The sequence below is a fragment of the Athene noctua genome, chromosome 17, assembly GCF_965140245.1.
Source record: "Athene noctua chromosome 17, bAthNoc1.hap1.1, whole genome shotgun sequence".
In the NCBI taxonomy this organism is placed as follows: domain Eukaryota; kingdom Metazoa; phylum Chordata; class Aves; order Strigiformes; family Strigidae; genus Athene; species Athene noctua.
Window position 1 is genome coordinate 3,596,752 of NC_134053.1, and position 17,946 is coordinate 3,614,697.

At 41.2% G+C, this 17,946-nt stretch overlaps 2 protein-coding genes across 3 annotated transcripts; both read right to left on the minus strand.

The window, feature by feature from the left end:
• Nucleotides 1-734: 734 nt before the first annotated feature.
• On the minus strand, nucleotides 735-10,128 carry ANAPC7 (anaphase promoting complex subunit 7). Of its 2 annotated transcripts, XM_074920934.1 has the most exons (11): nucleotides 9,946-10,128; nucleotides 8,809-8,995; nucleotides 8,305-8,424; nucleotides 6,439-6,550; nucleotides 6,035-6,188; nucleotides 5,795-5,937; nucleotides 5,441-5,558; nucleotides 4,765-4,961; nucleotides 3,281-3,505; nucleotides 2,704-2,854; nucleotides 735-1,812 (listed from the first exon to the last, which is right to left on the minus strand). In XM_074920934.1, exons 1-11 carry the CDS (start codon nucleotides 10,044-10,046, stop codon nucleotides 1,623-1,625), a joined length of 1,698 nt encoding a protein of 565 aa, XP_074777035.1. In that variant the 5' UTR covers nucleotides 10,047-10,128; the 3' UTR covers nucleotides 735-1,622. The 2 variants fall into 2 exon arrangements, with proteins under 2 accessions (XP_074777035.1, XP_074777036.1); XM_074920935.1 differs by lacking the exon at nucleotides 3,281-3,505.
• A 1,121-nt stretch (nucleotides 10,129-11,249) lies between these two features.
• ARPC3 (actin related protein 2/3 complex subunit 3) lies at nucleotides 11,250-16,332 on the minus strand. The gene is made up of 7 exons (XM_074921047.1): nucleotides 16,183-16,332; nucleotides 15,097-15,196; nucleotides 13,955-14,031; nucleotides 13,605-13,673; nucleotides 13,191-13,317; nucleotides 12,596-12,690; nucleotides 11,250-11,790 (listed from the first exon to the last, which is right to left on the minus strand). The coding sequence occupies exons 1-7, from the start codon at nucleotides 16,186-16,188 to the stop codon at nucleotides 11,728-11,730; spliced, it is 537 nt and encodes a 178-aa protein (XP_074777148.1). The 5' UTR covers nucleotides 16,189-16,332; the 3' UTR covers nucleotides 11,250-11,727.
• Nucleotides 16,333-17,946: the final 1,614 nt, after the last annotated feature.

A 17,946-nucleotide genomic window follows, 5' to 3' on the forward strand; every position in this document is an offset into this window, starting at 1 on the left:
CAGCTTACGCCAACTCAATCACCAAGACAGCAGCACATGCTTTTCTGTTCTTCCCATATAGTCTTCAAATAACCGTAATTGAATTTGATATTTTGGAAAGTCTAAAGCCCACAAAATTCCAGAGAGAACAGATATCCAGCTGTTTTCTTTTCTTAAATGGATCAACTATTAGACTCCTCCTTTGTAAGATGTGACATACTAAAACATTTCCAAAATAGACTATAAAAGAAGTAATCTGCCAATTCTTTCTGTTGGGCATTTCTTTAGTTGATATAATGCACATCACAGATGGAGAGATATTTTACCCTGATATGCATTATACATCTGCATCTAGGGGGAAGCTTGTTTTCCATGTCTTGTATTTGCATCAAACAGCCATTTTTCCTCCAACTGATACTCAGAACTGGCTTTTAGCTTTGTAAAAAAAGTCTGTGTGCTCCAGCATACCTGTGGTAAGAGAATACATACAAAAGGAATTAAATTGCTAATATAAAGATAAAAATACATATTTTAGTAAATCAGAACTGTAAGAAAAATAAGAGCAAGAAGTAATTCCTCCTCCCACACATCAAGCCCACAGAACTGAAACAGTTTCTAGATTACACAAAGCAGCTCACCCTTGAAACACTCATGTTGAGAATTTGTAGGTGAAGCAACACAGCTTTCCTTCAAAAGGTGAGGGAAAACATGTGAATTCAAGTATTACCTAACAAAAAAACTGAAGTATATAAACATGGCAAAAACAAGACAATATGTGTATTTGCATAATTTAACAGTTCTACAGCAATGCAAGTGAAGAGGCATGAATTCTTTTTATATCATTTTAAATGTCAGTGCTGTATACAGAATGTGAAGTGCTTTGAGTCACCGCTGTAAAACCTTTTAGTAACATACTGAAATAAGACTAAACTGCATTTAAAAATAAATGTTCATGTACAGACTTTAAGTGATTACAGGGTTTAGTAGGGATTGATGAAATGACTGTAATTCTCCAACACTGGCTCAATTCTGTACACATAGAAATCAGTCAGCTACAAAAGTGTTCAGAGGTCAAAGTTGCCCAGCGTACCAAACTTCTCCTTTACAGCACATGTAATGTCTTATAAAAAGACAAATTAATTCAACAAACACAGCAAGAGAAAAGTGCTGCTTTCAGCCATAGCCAAGCAACTCCTTCAGACTTCAACAGGAGCGTGAGCTCCAACGCTAGCATACAAACAAGAGAGGAAGACCTTTTCCACAAAGGAGTACAAACCACTATATTTACAAATCGATCAAGCACACCTAGCCCTGGACAGAATTTAGATATTGTTTTCATCATAAACAACAGGCTTATTACACATTTCAGATTCTAATGCTTTTAGTTTTAGCAGGAATTTTTTGAAATGAAAGTTGCAAACAACCTCCAATACAGTTAGTCCCTTACACTTAATAAATAAGCAGCATCAAGAATCTTCACGGCATTGAGATGCATAGAACTATTAAATGGTTTCAGAGTCTATTTAAAAAAAAAAAATAAAAAGAAGTCCTTTTGTTACTGCAAAAATCATAGTTTATGTTCTTCAAAGAATGGCCCTAGTGGTATGTTCAAGTGCCAAAACAAGCAGCAGGATGAGGGGCCATTACTGCATGCCAAACCACTGTTCTTGATCTGCCCACTGAGCTGCTTCACTGTCACTGCCTTCCAAGTCCCCCTCTTCTCCACTTCCCTCCATATCATCCACATCTTCTTCCTGGGTTGCATCTGTTGGACTTTCCTCTTTCTCCATTTTCTGCATTCCTTCTAGTGACTTCTGATCATTTGGATCCAAGCTGAGGAAAGAATCAAGAGAGGAAAGCATTGTCCTAAAACTTTTTTTTTTTTCCCTTATATTTGACATCATTGTAAAGAAAAAATAAAATTTTTTTTAAAAATCTCATCTTGTTGCCTGCACTTCCTGTTTAACATCATCAAGAAGTTCAATTTAGTAGATGATTCAACGTCACCTCAGGCTGACCATAACACTGATGTAACGCTGAGTATTACATCTTTATATAAAACAATTTTGATCCTCAAGAATGTGCTTATTTAAACATCACACTCTTCCAGAAAACTCAGTCAACTCTTCCTGACAACAGTAATTATAAAGTAACGTGAAAGCAGTAAAAATTTAAATTACTATGACTAAATATATTATATGCAAGCAAAAACCAGCTGACCCATTTAAGCTATAGAAGTTTATAGTAGACATAATGTGCTAGATTTAAGGCAAATTTAACTTGCTGAAATCAAAACATGGTCACATCCTAAAATAACATTTAGGTTATGTTAAATTGAATCACACGATTTAAATTTACTTAATAGCTCATTTTTATATAGCACCTTCTAGTCTAAGGAATGGATCTTAAGGTGCCTGACTATATAATTAATAACTATAAATAAATCCATGCCTTAATCCTTTCCTGGGCAAGGAATCACATGCCTAGTGACATGTTTAGCATTAATGCAGTCCATAAATTTTGCACTTCTCAGTTCAAAGCCTTATTGACCAAGTAATTAATTTACAAGATGTCATTTGTAATGTTTTTTGCTTGTTTTAAGGAGGAATGATATAAAGCTACCTCTGATGCATGTCCTAATTAATTAGCGGCTCAACTTTTTACTTAGTCAAGTTGATTATTGGTTCTTAGAAATATCCTGCAATCCCAGAGTCTCTGCTTTACCTCAGGGCAATACTGTACTGGTCCATCGCTTCCTGATATTCGTTGACAGCTACAAGAAAGTCTCCCAGTATTCGGTGCAGAACACAGTCACTCTGATTAGCCAGTGCATTCCTCAGCAAAGCAATTCCATCTTCATACTTCTGTTCTCTACCTGTTTATATGTAAAACTACAGTTTTAATTAATAGTTTAGATACATCTATAAAAAGTCAGAGTGTAAACAAAGAGCCACCACAAGACTACTTCTGCCTTCAGAACTGTCAGCGTGGGGGAGAGCAGTGATGTAATTCTTGCAAGATGAACTCTGAGCAATGGCTTTTTGTTGCAATAACTGCTACAACTCACAATTACATATACTTTGAAGTAAAAAAATTTTGTTTGCAATTGTTTTAAGCGCTGCTGTAATATCAGTTGCTAGATACAATTCATACCTGTGATTTTTTCCTTCAGAACTGATAAATCCCTGGGCTGTAACATCACTGTTACATTTCTCACATCAGTAAGGCTGTAGAACACTCTTCCATGTAAAACAGTATGCTTTAACTAAATCGACATGGAGAATAAAAAAAAGGAACTTACTAAGAAGTTCTGCTTTCTTTACCACAGCTTTAATGTAATCAGGTCTTTGAGTTAGTGCTTTGTCCAGTAATGTTTTTGCTTTTTCCTGTGTGACTGGGTCCTCGAGACAGACTGTTGCTAACAGAGTGAGTGTCTGTGCATTGGCTCCCAGGGTTTTATACACATTATTTGCCATAACCATAGCTTCACGGATACTGTTGGATGCCAGGTAACATTCAATGAGACCTGATGATACAAAAAGGAAAACATTTCAGGTTTTGAGTGAGCACTACAGACACTCAACCCTCCTCCATCAGTTGCACTTTAGTAGCACTCAGACTCTGAACAACTGACACTCCAATAAGCAAACACAAATTGCAATTGAGAAAGTGACTCTATACCCAACATTTATTAGAACATATCAAAGAAACTTGCAGATAAGGAAACAAATATTCAAATGGCACAGAGTTCTAACAGGGAAACTAAGACAAAGGTAGGAGATGGACAACTGTCTCCCAGGACCAACATCTGACACAAGACTAAATTGTGACAGTTTACACGTTTCTTCCTTGATTGCAAGAGAAACAAAATTATTCAAGCAAATATAAAACTGTATTACAGTGCTTCTAAATGCATGCTTTTCACTTTAGCAGAGAATCTACAGCACTGTGCCCACCACAAAGCACGAGATATGGAACTGGAGCAGCCACGAGAATCAGATTAACACTCTCCATTTTGAATAAACGAAGAAGTAAAAAACAACCCAAAATTTCACTGCTGAGTATTACAGCATAATCAGTTTGGTTTTATTTAACGAATAATTGCACAGAAGACAGACAAGTACCACTGAAAAAAACCTGAGAGCCAAGGAATCCTAAGAAAATAGTCCCTAGAATACATCACCATGTTACAAACTGGTGCAAGGTTTAGTGCACCTCATACAATTCTTTTGTGTATTTTCCACAAGCCTACATTTCACCATATCCATTCTACAGATAAAAATGATGAAGTCAATTATTTATGGGCAGGTACTAAAAATAAAAAAAACCCCTAAAACTAAGTACACCTGAGATTTTTGTCTAATTCCAATACCAAGGTATTAATACTTCGCCTGGACTCTTCATAATTTACTTGAAGCTGCTGTTGAGATCAACAAGATTTAAATAAATATGATGAAAGCATGACAAAACAAAGCTTCCAGTGGAACTAAACATATGGTTAACATCATCACCCAAAAGTGATCTGCTCAAAACACCCAAGTCTGTTTATATCCAGATTAAACAAAGCAAAAAAAAAAAAGCTCTTTTTGAAAATCATTCTTACAAATACATGCATTCTCTAGTATGCCCTATCTGACTGCTTCTAGCAGAGCGGGTGATAATAATTCACTTACTAGAAAGTCAGCAGGAGAAAAGAATTCCTGTCTATTCCCTTGCCTAATCATTGTGACACCAACCTTCACAGCAAAGCAAAACTATACATGTGAGTAGCTTCCCTTCACTCACCTTCATAGCAATCCAGCCTGCAAGGTGCAAGACGTATTGCTTCACGGAAGTGTATAATTGCTTCCTGTACTCGGCCCATATTCCTAAGAGCAGCTCCTTTCAGCAGCAGAGCTTGAACACTGTTACTATTAAGCTGGATAGCTTTGGCTCCTAAATATAAGGCACGAGAGTATCGTTTACTGTAGAAACTATGACACCTATGGAAAGACAAGAGGGATTGTAAACGTACTGCCAGTGGTGCCTGTGCACATTCACAGAGGTTTAAAAGCAGAAAGAAAAAAAAGGAAAAAAAAGAAAATAGAAATTACAGGCAACTGTTGAACTTCTTGAAGTTAAGAATGCATGTTCAGGAAAAAAACTCTTCAGGAGTTTAAAAAAAAAGCAGTATGAATATTAATTGCTACAGCTATTTAATATAATCGTTGTTATTGTACAGGTGTAGTAACTCTAATAGGTTTAAACATACAGAAAACAACCAAAACAGTTATTTTTTGGTTATAGCTAATGGTTATTTTTGGTATATAGCTAATTTAAGTTACCCCAAGAACAAAACAGATAGGATAGAAAAGCACCTGAACAAAAAAGCCGATTGCACTCTATCAACTGTAATCTACCACATCAACTGTTTTCCACTGCATGCAGCATATCAAGAGTTGAGGTAAGAAAGAAAACTTACCCAGATACCACCCAGGGTTCTGCATGTTGATCAGAAATATTGAAGAGACGGCAGCCCAAGTTCTCCACATCCTCTAGTCGACCTTCACGTGCCAATAAGTAACCATATACATCCATTCCTAAAGAGAAACATTTGAAGATTGATCATCGAAAAACGGAAAGTTCATTCACAAGAAAAAACACAACCAAACCCACAAACCTCCTCTTTAAACTGTGCAACCACCAGTAACTGTTCATGATACACAGCTTCTGAATGTAAATTGCAATATTCTGCTGCATGCTGACTGCATGTAGCTGCTACTCTAATGCTACTCATCAGATCATTACAGTAGGTAAACTTTGAGGATTTACTCACCTTTTATCAGGTAAGGATCCAGCATTTGTGCTTGTTCAAATTTTAGAATAGAGTTTTTATTATCTCCAGCTCTGAAATAGAGGTCTGCTAAGCTCCCCAGTAAGTCTACATTATCCCTCAGCAGCGACTTTTTCTCTAAAGAGCTGTAAGAGGAAAAAAAATGCCGGTTATTTATATAATTCCATTTAAAATATAATTATATATAAATATATTATTACGTCGTGCTTTTTGAACTCTTACCAAATGGTATTTATGGCTCTTGTGTTATCTCCAGTATGCACAAAAGCATATGCCTTGATCCACACGGAAAGCCAATCCAAGTTAGGAATACTCTGAATTACGTTGATGGTCATAGAGGCCACTTCTGCACCTTTCACCGACAGCGAGAGCAAGCCTATACAGAATGGTATATACACCAATTTCAGCCAACATAAACTGCTTTTAACACAAATTAATCGTCTGAAGACCAGAAACTCTATCCCTTGACAAGCACAAACAAGCAGCCTGTTACAATCCTTTTTAGAATTTGCGTAACATAAGCATTACATATTACATGCCAAAGCAAGACAGTTACCTAGTCCCGAGCATAATTCAAATTATAATACTGTTTAATACTGAAATCCTAACAGTGTGAAGACACCTACCTAGTATAGCATCAAGTGCTAAAGGGCACTGTCTCAGTACTTCTTTGTAGCTCGTAACAGATGAGCGTTCTTGACCTGCTTTCTTGTATAGATTTGCCAACATCATATTGATCTACAAACAATAGAAATGTTGGTAGAGTCAAGTATGAGAAAGGAGAAATCCTCACTTAGAAAAGGTCACAACTTTGTCTTCAAGCACATCTCCCTCCCACTCTAGGCAGAAGACAAAATTACCTGCTCTTCTTCTGAGAACACTGTAACATACCATACAGTTTAAAATTGTTGCTTGTTTCTCAGTCCAAAGATAAAATTTACACTCTTTTGTATTTGCACAGTGCATCTTGAAATCTCAGTGTTTTGCATATACAAAGTCAAAAGACAAGAAGGGCCTGTACATCTATTACATCAACCTTCTTTCAGTTATCTCGATCAGTGGAAGTCTTTAAGAGAACTGGCTTAGGAAGGCAGAGAAAGTTTCCATTTTGCTTCTGAATGAAGTCATGACTGATAAAAGAAATTATTTAAGCTCTACACAAGACAAGTAGCTGGTTTCTGCTACACTATTTTATTTTACTAGCATGTATAGGTAAAAAGTTTGCACTTTTCTCAATCTTTTCTTCTTTTTCTGTTCTGTAAGTTGATCTTCAAACAGAATATTTTGATGTTACTAGAGTCTCAGCAATATACACTGTTAGCACAATACAGGTATACTGTTAACATGAAACACAGCTGATTGACCTGATGTGTTAATCTTTTAAGCCCTTACAGCATACCAGAGGCAGCAAGCAGAGACTCAACGTATTTGGCACTGCAGGCCACAATGGGATCTAAATATTTAATATTATCTAAACTGTTATTAAAAAGGATGAGAATATTTTAAAAGGTGGAGCACAGGCATTCCTTCTACTTGCCGAAGTCTTCAGCCTGTCAAGGATCTTACGTTGCTCAAACTACACAATCAGACATGAAGTGCCATTGCATACACATTCTGGGTTCAAGAATATATTAAAACACTTGTTCAGTCTAAGCAATCACAATTTAGCAAGTTATGTTAACTGGCTAATAGTGAAAACACCACAGAAGAGTTAACCTTGTGAGACAATGAGGCTACAAGTCTCTTCTTCAGCTCTAGCAGGCGACAACATGCCTTTCCAGTGATGCACAGCTCTTCCACAGAGACTAGGACTCCACTTTGTGGTTAGAACCAGGCAAAGTACATTAATTTAAACAACTGCTTTGGCTCTCACATTTACATGTTTGACTCAGAACTGCAGAAAATTATTCAGTCAGGTATATGGCAATCACTTACTAACTTGCAGCAACTCAGCTGTTTGCATTCACAATTTTTCCTCGTGGTAGATGCTTTTGTTAAGACCAGCCATTATCCTTTCCCCTGTGAAAACTATTCATGATAACATGCAAAGAAGAACTATCAAATGGATGATACAAATTCAAAGCCTTATGTATAGATATCCAAATACTTTACAAACTTTTAGAATTAAAAAAAAAAGTGTTTCTTCATCCTTTTACAAAAGCAAAACTCTGTACTTGCCATGTGCAATACTAAAGAGTTAACTGGGTAATTCAGACAATAAAGATGCACACAAATATTTAACTCTTTTCACTTTTTTTGAATTCTTTCTAACAGAGGCAATACAAAATTTGTCCGATTTTAAAGAGGCCAAATAAACTAAGCCAATTTAAACATTAGGAAGTGTTTCCAAACAACATTTAACTAATACAAAAGCAAATATCAAGACACAATGATATCATACCTATAGGCTACGTTGGTTTTGACCAGATATTGGCCTATATATTCAAGATATGCTGACCAAGGAGTTGTGACAGAAGTCTGTCAGAGCTCACCTTTGGGGTCCTCTGTCTGGAAGGAATCCCATCAAGAATAGCAATTGCATCTTTATCTTGCTTCAGCATTGTATAACATTCGGCCATTTTATATTTCACTTCAATTTCAGATGGTAAACACTGAAATAAAAATCAAACTTTGAAGTACAATGCTGTTTTAGTCAAGTAAAAAGCCCAAATAAGGTTTCCTCATTAAATGCTTGCACCATGTTGAAAAAAATCTAATGCAACAAAGTTAACAATGCAACCTACTGCTAGCTGGTATTGCTCCTGTCTTCAAATGAAAAGCATGAACTACATATAGAGAAAAATCTCATGTTCGAGGTGATATCAAGTTTTGCATTAGAAAACATCACTCTGATATTTTCAAAACTAATCATCCTTAAATGTCAGGTTTATTTGACATGATAAATTCACAATCTAATGTTATCATATTGAGTCAGCAATGCTAACTGTAAGGGGAAGGTGATATTTTATGCAGCATATTAGTCAATTTTTAAATACCTGGCTCTGGGGAGTTGATGCAGCATTCCCAGTAGAAGGTCTTACTTTTGAAGTTTTACTTAATGCTTTTTTCTGCTGCAAGGCCATTGTATACTTACTTACAGCATTTCTATATTCTTTATCATGGAAGAGAGAGTCTGCGTGATATACAAGGAGCTGGTATTTCTGAGATGGTGAAAACAGTTCCCTAGAAGAAATGCAAACAGAAAGGCTGAGATCACCTAAGTGCATAAGAAAAAAAAAGCCTTACAGACCCAACGAATTTGTAGCTTTCTTTTATCCGGCTTCAACTTCCAACTGTTGCTGCTTCTTATGGAAGGGCCCTTGAGTAACAGGTACAATCTCCTCACAAAAGTATTATCTTGCCAATTTCTTTTATCTGTATACAAACAAAGGTAATAGCCGCTCCTGACACCTTATCAGTGAGAAAATCTCACATTTAGCTGCTCCTCCTTTCCGTAACAGAGCAGCCCCCATCATGACCATAACAAACCACAGGTCACCAACGTCCATTAAAGCACATTTTCTTTGAATGGACTCAAGTTTACAAGGCAACCCACCTCCCTGTACAGCTATTCTGTTCCTAATCCACGTTCCTACATTTTACAAACTCTATAACACTTCCAGTATGCTTGCAAGAAGTGTTGGAAGAGTTAGGGTTTCAGACGGGGATTTTGGCTTCAGTCGGTTCCTCAAAACACATCCAAAATGTAAAATGATACCTAACGGGGAAATCCTGAAAGATAAAGTGAATCACTTGAGTCAGGGGAAGAACTGTGACCTACACAGGGCACCCTTGGAAGGAGAAAAATCACTCCACCTCTACCAGGACGCTCGTGTTGTACCATGTAACCCCAAAGGGTACAGGCTGCGCTGCTCATGCAGAGGCGCACTAACAGAGCCGGGCTTTAGCCCCTGCAGGGCCGGGGACAGGAGCCCGGGGGCCGCACCACAGAGCCCAGCGGGACTGCTCTGAAAGCGAGCCTACCTCATTCTCTACTCGTAAAACACCCCCCACCACCCTGCGAGGTCCCGCCGAGCCTTTCCCTCAGCACCACCGGCGGCCTCTCCCTCAGTCCCGCCGGTCCTGTCAGGCCGCAGGCACCCGGCGCGCCCTCTCGCGGGAGGGCCACTCACGGGTTATTGCCGCTCATGGTGAGGAGAAGCCCGCTGAGGAGCCGCACGTTAGAGTGGAGCCCCGCGGACGCCATCTCTCGTACGTGCTCCACCACACTCATGCTGGCAGCGGAAAGGCGCGGAGCGAAAGGGACAAACGGCAAAGAATAGGACAACGCCGCCGCCGCCCGCCGGCACTCCAAAATGGCGCCACCGAGGGGGCCTCGCGCGCCGCCGCCTGCAGGCGCCCGCGACAGTGCCTCCACGGCGGGCGCGCGGCCCGACAGGCGCGCGGGAGGGCAGCCCCGCGCCTGCTGCGCGCCGCTTCAGGCCCCCGGCAGCCCCGCGCCTGCGCGGTAGGGGTGGCGGGCGGTGCTGCGGGAGGAGTGAGGCAGCTCTTCAGCGTGTCGGAGAGGGGTCACTTTTCGCTTTAGTGTCGTTTTATGGAAGAGTCACGCACTCCCTGTGTCTGCGCAGCACCTCAGTCTGGTCCTTTTTCTCCTGATGCTTTATTATCTGCTGGTTGCGGCGGCTAAACGCGACAGGTCTCAGAGATAACAACGCTCCTGCCTATAAATACAGGTAACTGAGGAGAAAGACCCTTTAAAGCCTAAATTTCTTCTGGGCCACAGCCAGGGGAAACCCCTCACGAGGGTCACTATTAACTACAAGGCATATGCTGATAGGAGAGCTGAATCATACTGGTTTTTTTCTCCCCTTTATTATAAAAAGAATGCAAAATGTGGCTATCCTGTCATTACTACTACTACAAATCGCATCAGTTGGAGCTTTCAGTTTGAACACACCATCACGGCTGTCTGGAGACAAATACACCTCTCAACAGACAAAACACGAGCAGCAAAACTACTTGACTTCAGATCAAGTAACATTAAAAGCGTGTTGGCGCTGTATGGTGACAACGAAACAAGTATTGCCATGAAGGAAAGGCAAAAATTGGAATAAACCAAACTTGGATTTGTGGTTCTTCAAGAAGCCATCTCGCTGATCAAATCGGTCACAGTTTTTACCAGTTGTGGTTGATGGTTGTGTTTGGCTGAACCTGCCATCACAAAAGCAGCCTCAGATTAAGCTGTATGTAATGGTGCCTGCGTTGCCCTGTGAAGGTATTTTAGTACAGTGGAGCACTGCTCTGCAAAAGCAGACCTGCTAAACAACCAGGTACATTACTGCTAACTGCAGCCCCTGTATTAATCCCATTTTCAGTGGGAATGATTCACTTCCTGCTGATTACCATTACACAATAATGGTCTTTTCACAAAAAAAAAAAACAAACCATCTGATTTCTTTGAAGGCTATGTGTGAGACATAAAGTAGTTACCACATTAATTACAAGCTAAGTTTATTGAAAACAAGGTAAAAATCACTGCACTCGACAACACAGAGTGAGAGGTATGTTTTTCATGGACATAGAATACTGACACTCTAGCCAGTAGCGCAATTACACAGCTCTCCCTGCCCCACAGACAGATCCATTTCTTCTCTTAAATACAAGCCCTGTAGCTGTAGCCACTGATAATAAAGCAGCTTCCATCTGAAACAGCATGTTAGAAATCACTTATTAAACACCAGCTTAATAATATTTGCTTACCCAAATTATCTTTTTGCTTTCCCTCCCTCTATCCCTCATTGACTTGTTTGTGGTGGTTTTCTTGGGGTTTTTTTTATTATTTTTTTCTTCATAAGCACTTAGTTCTTCCTTGGTACAAAACGTATCCAAAACAAAGGCAAAATACCTAAACACCTTGCTGTGGAAATGTTTAATATTGTTGCTGCTTTGCCTCTTCACTGCCCAGGACCTGACAGACTCTTGTTCATGAACTGTCTCTTCACAAAGCAGATCCACCACTGCAGAAGGAAGTACAAAGTCATAAATATGCAAAAGAAGTTACCATGCAATAAACAAAATAGTGACTTCAAAGTATTCAACCTCTGACAAATAACTAATATTAAGGCTCCACTTTTGCACATACAGTTTTCCACACTGGTTTCTACTGAGATTTAGCTGAACAAGAGGACAGGAATGGGCCCAATGAATTTATAATATAGGACTCCAAATCAAATTCTACCTTCTCTTATTTCTATTATTTTTTTACTGTTTATTAAAATATAATTATAAACAAGGGAAGCATCAGAAAGCTATGTCTTTGAAACTAAATTAGCCTAAGTAATTTCAATATTAAATGCAGTCACATTTGCACATGAAACATATGAACAGTCGGGAGGCAATTCATTCATTGATTAGCTGTTTTTTTTAACCTGGATATGAGGCAAAACGGTCTACTTCAAAGAAGCTATGAAATCAGAACCTCCTAAGATGATAAACAGCATCTCTCATGCCTGTGAATTTCCATTTGGAAACCTAGCCAACAGCAGATATGCAATACTTTGAAGAGTTGAACCAGACACCACTTATTACTGACCTGCTTTTTAAAGTAACACAAATTGGTATTCACTGTCTTACCACATTACAGATTAAATTTACTGATAACTTGCAGCCTGCTATTTCACAAGCCTTATAAAACCAGGGAAGCTTGTGCCAAAGTCACCCACACCTGATCCCTCACCCCACCATCTCACTTCTCTCCACACGTTTCTGAAAAAACACATCAAGCCTCTCATTATATCTGTGATGATCACACTAAACTCTTACCTTACTAGGCTTGTCACTTTGAGGATCAAACACTTTTTCACAAAGGCGAAGACCAGTTTCTTGCCTCAGCTGCTGCAGGTAGGCCCTCATCACCTCTGAAACAGCCCAGGAAAAAACAGTGTAAACCGAAGCAGCACCATGTCAAACTGAATTTAACAAGGAAGCATCAGATATCACTGCTTAATTGGCTGGCTGAGTTGGTTTGCTCAATTTACAGTGATACTGGGATGTTTATATTTGTACCAGCAAAAAGGATCATCCAAACTGTTTTCTTTTCTCAGCTATCTTTGCTCATTATTGTGGGCTTCCCATTCTGCCAATGCAGCAGTTGGCTTGGGCGCCATTACAGAGTTTAGATTTTGTTGATGCAAAAGCAGACTCAGACACCTGTTAATTTGTTCTGTTGGATCTATGGATCCAGAGGGGTCACTGGGCCTGCAAGGTTAGAAAATCCAGCTTCTGCTGCCCTCAGAAGACAGAACTGAAGATTTAGAAGATTCAGTTTTAACAGTAATTTTTCTAATTGCGGTCACAAAAATGCAGTTAGTAAAGCAGGAGCCCAAGGAAGCCTTCAGAGGTCCTGAATTAGCCTTACCTTCCTCCTGCTTGTTGGCAGGTTTGGCATAAATGGCATTAAGTGGAAAGCCAGGCTCCCCGGGGATTGGGAAGTTAGTGATTCCTAGTGTGTACATTTCTTTCTCTCCTTGGCCTTTGGAATTACACTGGAAGAACCAGGCAAACATGGATTAAAAGTTATAAACAAAAGCTGATGGAGCATTAGACCCAAATATTTTACCAATCTGTAACACCTTAAAACTCATCAAGAACAGCAACACAATGTATCTTCAGAGATCCACAGCCCTGGAGTATCTGTGGCTCTGACAGCAGGGACTGGGGTGAACAGGATTATTTATGCCACTGGGAGGAGAGTTATCAGCAAACCCCTCCCTGAGTACAATCCCCAGAACAGACTCAGTTTCCCTCCTGCACAGAAATTCACTTTTCTTACCTTTTGCAGCTTTTTCAAGCACTCAGAAATGTAGAGGGTTACGTAGATCAGCGTTCTGTCAGCCTCATTCTGCAAACCAAGAGCAAGCACAGAGCCCAGCCACTCTTAGATTATGAGACTTTACAGAACTGATAAAAGTTTGAAACAGGAATAAATTCAAGCCATTTTGGCCTACAATTTCCCCACAAGAGAAGGACTTTCAATTAATGACATTTACCCAACTTTAAAAATTAAGTGTTAGGAAGGGGAGATTTTGTTATCTAGTAGAATTATTTCATTGAAAATAAATTTGTATTCACAGCATCAACTCTCCAAAGAACTACTATATTCACAGTATCTCAAAAAATTACCTTAATTTCATAATTTTTGAAGAAAACATTAGCTTTGAAGTAGTAGATGGCTTCATCTATAATATCTGTGTCCTTAGCTAACAAAAAAGAAATACAGAGTTAAACAGTGCCCCATTATACTACATTTCATTGTAACTTTTACTCACTGAAATACATGAATAAGGATTATTGCAAAAGCAAAACCTTTGTATTTACAAAAAGCAGAAGACAGCACTATGTAACAGAAAACAGTTGTTGCTGTGTGAAACACTGCTGATCTCAGGCCGTAACATTTAAGCTTCCTACTTGGAGCAGAGGCTTTAACTCTGTTCTCCTCCCCCCATGATTTCTCACTTCACAAAAGGCAGCAATTCAGCAGTTCCCCTCTTTTCTCCAGTTGATTTAACAACATAAAAGTCTTCTCAGGACACAAAAATGTTTGAAAAATGTTTTGGAGAAAGGCCATGACCACAACCAGATAAACTTACTTGTCCTCTTCAAAAAAATGGAAGGTGAGCAAAACACATAGTGACAAGCATACTCGTGACTTTCACCTGCTTTTGCTACCATCCAAGACTGCTTAAATCCAGAAACATTTGCTTTACATTTCCTTTCTCAAACTGAACTGCTACACTATCAGGGAATAACATGCCCAGGAAGTGCTACTTCACGTGCTGAAGGGGAACGTGTCCCAGGCTGCCTGTGGACTCAGTTGGGATGCCCAGAACTTCATCTCAGTTTCTGAAGCCCCCTACCCTGCAGTGCTGGCTGTCCTACTCCTTGTCCTTCAGAGCAGCCGAGTGTCTTCAGCTGCAGACCCAAAGCCTAAGTTCTCTGCAGTGCTCCACTTCCTCTGACATTTACATCACCACATCCTCCTCAAAATCTACTGAAGAGCACAGTGAGACCCAAGAGGAAGCACCAAAATAGTAACCGTAGGTTTTAATTAATAAAACAACTGATTTAGCTGGAGCACAGTGCATATTTATCTGTGCATAATTGTCTTCTATGATTTGCACAACTTAAACTTTTTTTTCTCCTCTATAAACTGCAAAGCACTCCGTTTCCAACCTGTGACTCCTCTCGTGACTCTTGCTAGGGCTGGCTTGGAGCAAACCATGAGTTGATGATGAGCAGGTTCTCAGAGATTATTATAAACTTACTTTCCCGAGGTGCTGGGCCTTTGAACTGGCTTCTGATGGGTAACAGTGCCATGTTCCCAACTAGCTTGGTGTCGGAGTCCATTAAAGTTGAGTGGTAGGCCTACAGACAGGGGGGATGGTTGCTTATTAACGGTACTGAAAATAGACATTTCTGTGTCGTGTCCCCTGTATCTTCAACAAACAGGAGTCAGAGCCTAGTTCATTAGCGAACCTTCCAGCAAATTTTCCTCGCACAAACAATCGCTGTTTTCTAATTAGGCCCAGATCTCAGTGCCATTCTGGTGAAGACCGTGAAAGCGTCATCACTGGCACCATTTACACTTGGTGGTGGTGGGAGACAGGATAAAATTGGTCTGCAGGTGTTGCTTCATCCCCAGGCTGCCTAACCCTGTTCTGCACAGTGCCAGGGGGCAACAGCCCTGCTCTCCTGCCTAAGTTCTGGGGCACTGCACAGTTCATTGAAAGTTAGTTGGTCATTAGAAAAGACTGTATTTTATTTCCATGTTTAGCTAATAAGATAATAATAAAGCCAGGCTTAACACATACCCACACAAAGAAAGACTTCTGTGCCACTCTAAAATCGGTCTAAGTAAAAAGAAAAATAATCCCTTCCGCATATGACAGACTCCTCCCGGGAAACCGATTTTTAAGAACTGGTGAGTTAATGTTTAAGCATTTCCCTGACATTCCCACTGTGCCGCGCCAGGCCCCTGCGCTGCCTTCACCTCCTCACAGCCGAGGTTTTGCAGGGAGAGGGGGGGATGCAGAAAAGCAGTTTATTTCAACCAGAGAAAGGTGATATGAACAAAACCAGAGCAAAGCACAGCTTTTACCACCCTCTTCCTCCTGGAGCCGGGGGCTGCCACCCTCCCGACTGCGGGTGGATGCCTGGCAGGAAGAGGAGGGCGGTGGCCTTGCAGCGGCCTCCCATAAACATCAATCCCCTGCTCTCACCGTGGCTCCCTGCAGCCCCTTTCCCCCAGCCTAGGCTCACTCCCCTCCCGCCCGGCCTGCCCCCCCGCCGCCTCCAGCCCTGGCCTCCCGCCACCGGGGGTTGGCCAAGCGCCGGGCGCGAAGCCCTCTCACCGGCATCTCGAAGGGCGGGACGCAGTTCCGTGGGGCCGGGCAGGAGGGGAGCAGAGAGAAGCCCGGCAGCAAAGCTTCCTCCTCAGCCTGAGCTGCAGGAAATGAGGCAGCAGAGGCGGTGCGAGGAGGGGAAGCCGGAGTCCCGCGGCGCGCACCGCCCCAGAGCCAGAAAACCCCAGAGCCACGGCTCCGGCAGGGCCCCGCAGCGCCGAGAAGGTGCTGTCAGAGCGCGCTCTGAGGGGGACTTGGTTGCTTTGCCCCCCCCCTCCCTCCGCCTTTGCTGTGGCTGGCGCTGCAGGTAAGCCCCCCTCAGCCCCTTCGTGCCACCCTTTTCCTTTCCAGCCACGCTGGCATCTTGCTTCCTCGCTGGCAGAGGCCAGCTCCTGTCCCCCATGAGGGGCAGCGCTTGAGGAGAGCGCGGGTGAGCATCCTCTGATTAAAGCCAGTTTTCTCTCGGGCACGTTTGCAGCACCCCTGGGCATCACTTGCTTAGACCCGATGTGCAAAGCGCAGCCGGCTGCACCTTACTGGGTGTAAGGAAGCACAGAACGGGTCCAAACATCTCACATTTGGAGGGATGCAACATTCTGAATGCTCCTGCTAACTATCAAGCCGTAACCTTTAGTGTGACCCAGCAGGCTCTATTTGTTCCCTGATAAATGATTCATGACATGAGTCACAGGAGAAAAAATGGGGAGATTTGGAAGGTGAGTCAAAGTAATCTAACTGCAGGGCTGGGGTTTGACCTTTCCACAGGTGTGACTCGTCCCAAGGATGTGCCAGTGCGGGGGTGAGTTGAGCAACTAAAGCTTTCCTGACATTTGCAGGGTTCGGTTCAGCCAGATGAGGTCCTGCCGTGATGTGATTAGCTCTGTGCGGGCATAAAGACTTTCCCCGTCATGAGGTTAACCAACATCATAACTATTAAAACACAAATATATTCAGGGCTTTGGGCCTCATGCTTTTCAGCTCTGAAGAGCTGATTATTTTTTTTCACCCCTTCCCGGTGACTGCAGTGACGACACCGAAGTCTCAGCATTCACTAGTTATCTGGAGCTGGGAGTAAGGTTTTAGTAATGCTGAGTATCATGAGGTGTTGTAGAGGTTGTAAGGCTGGCAATTTTTGGAAACTTGGCGTTGAAAAACCATTTTAATAGCTCTTAGGTGACATCTTATTTCCCAGTTTTTCATTATTCCCATTTAAAAGATCCCATGCGATCCTCCCTGACCTCCACATACGGATTCTGGGGAGCCCTTTTCCTCTAGACATGCAGGATTTTCTAGTCTGTTGAACCTCTCTCCCCGTTCTGGCTCTGCTTTGGAAAAAACAGATCTTTACTTCAAAAATAAGCACCATATCAACAGTACGATCATTTAACCATCTATTTAAACAGACAGGAAGAACAAGCCACTGATAAGAAAAAAATCAGACTTTCTGAATTAGAAGCAAAAAACTACAAAACTGAACTCTTGTGCCAATCTGTTACCAAACCCCAGGTTTAGGGAAGTGCAGTTGCCTCCAAGTGTTCAATCCTTGGTTTGGTTTCCATGAAGGGATATCCTTGCACTCACACATCTGCTAACTAACCGAGCTGTTCCTACAAAATGACATCAGTTGTTCTTATTCTACCAAAATACTTGTCTGCTCATATTTTGTGAGGATGGGGTTAATCTCTGATACATTAATTTATATAGCCAGATGATAGGCCTACACAAAAGCATTCACTGATGTTAAGCATTTCACACCATGAGGCCCTTTTTGGA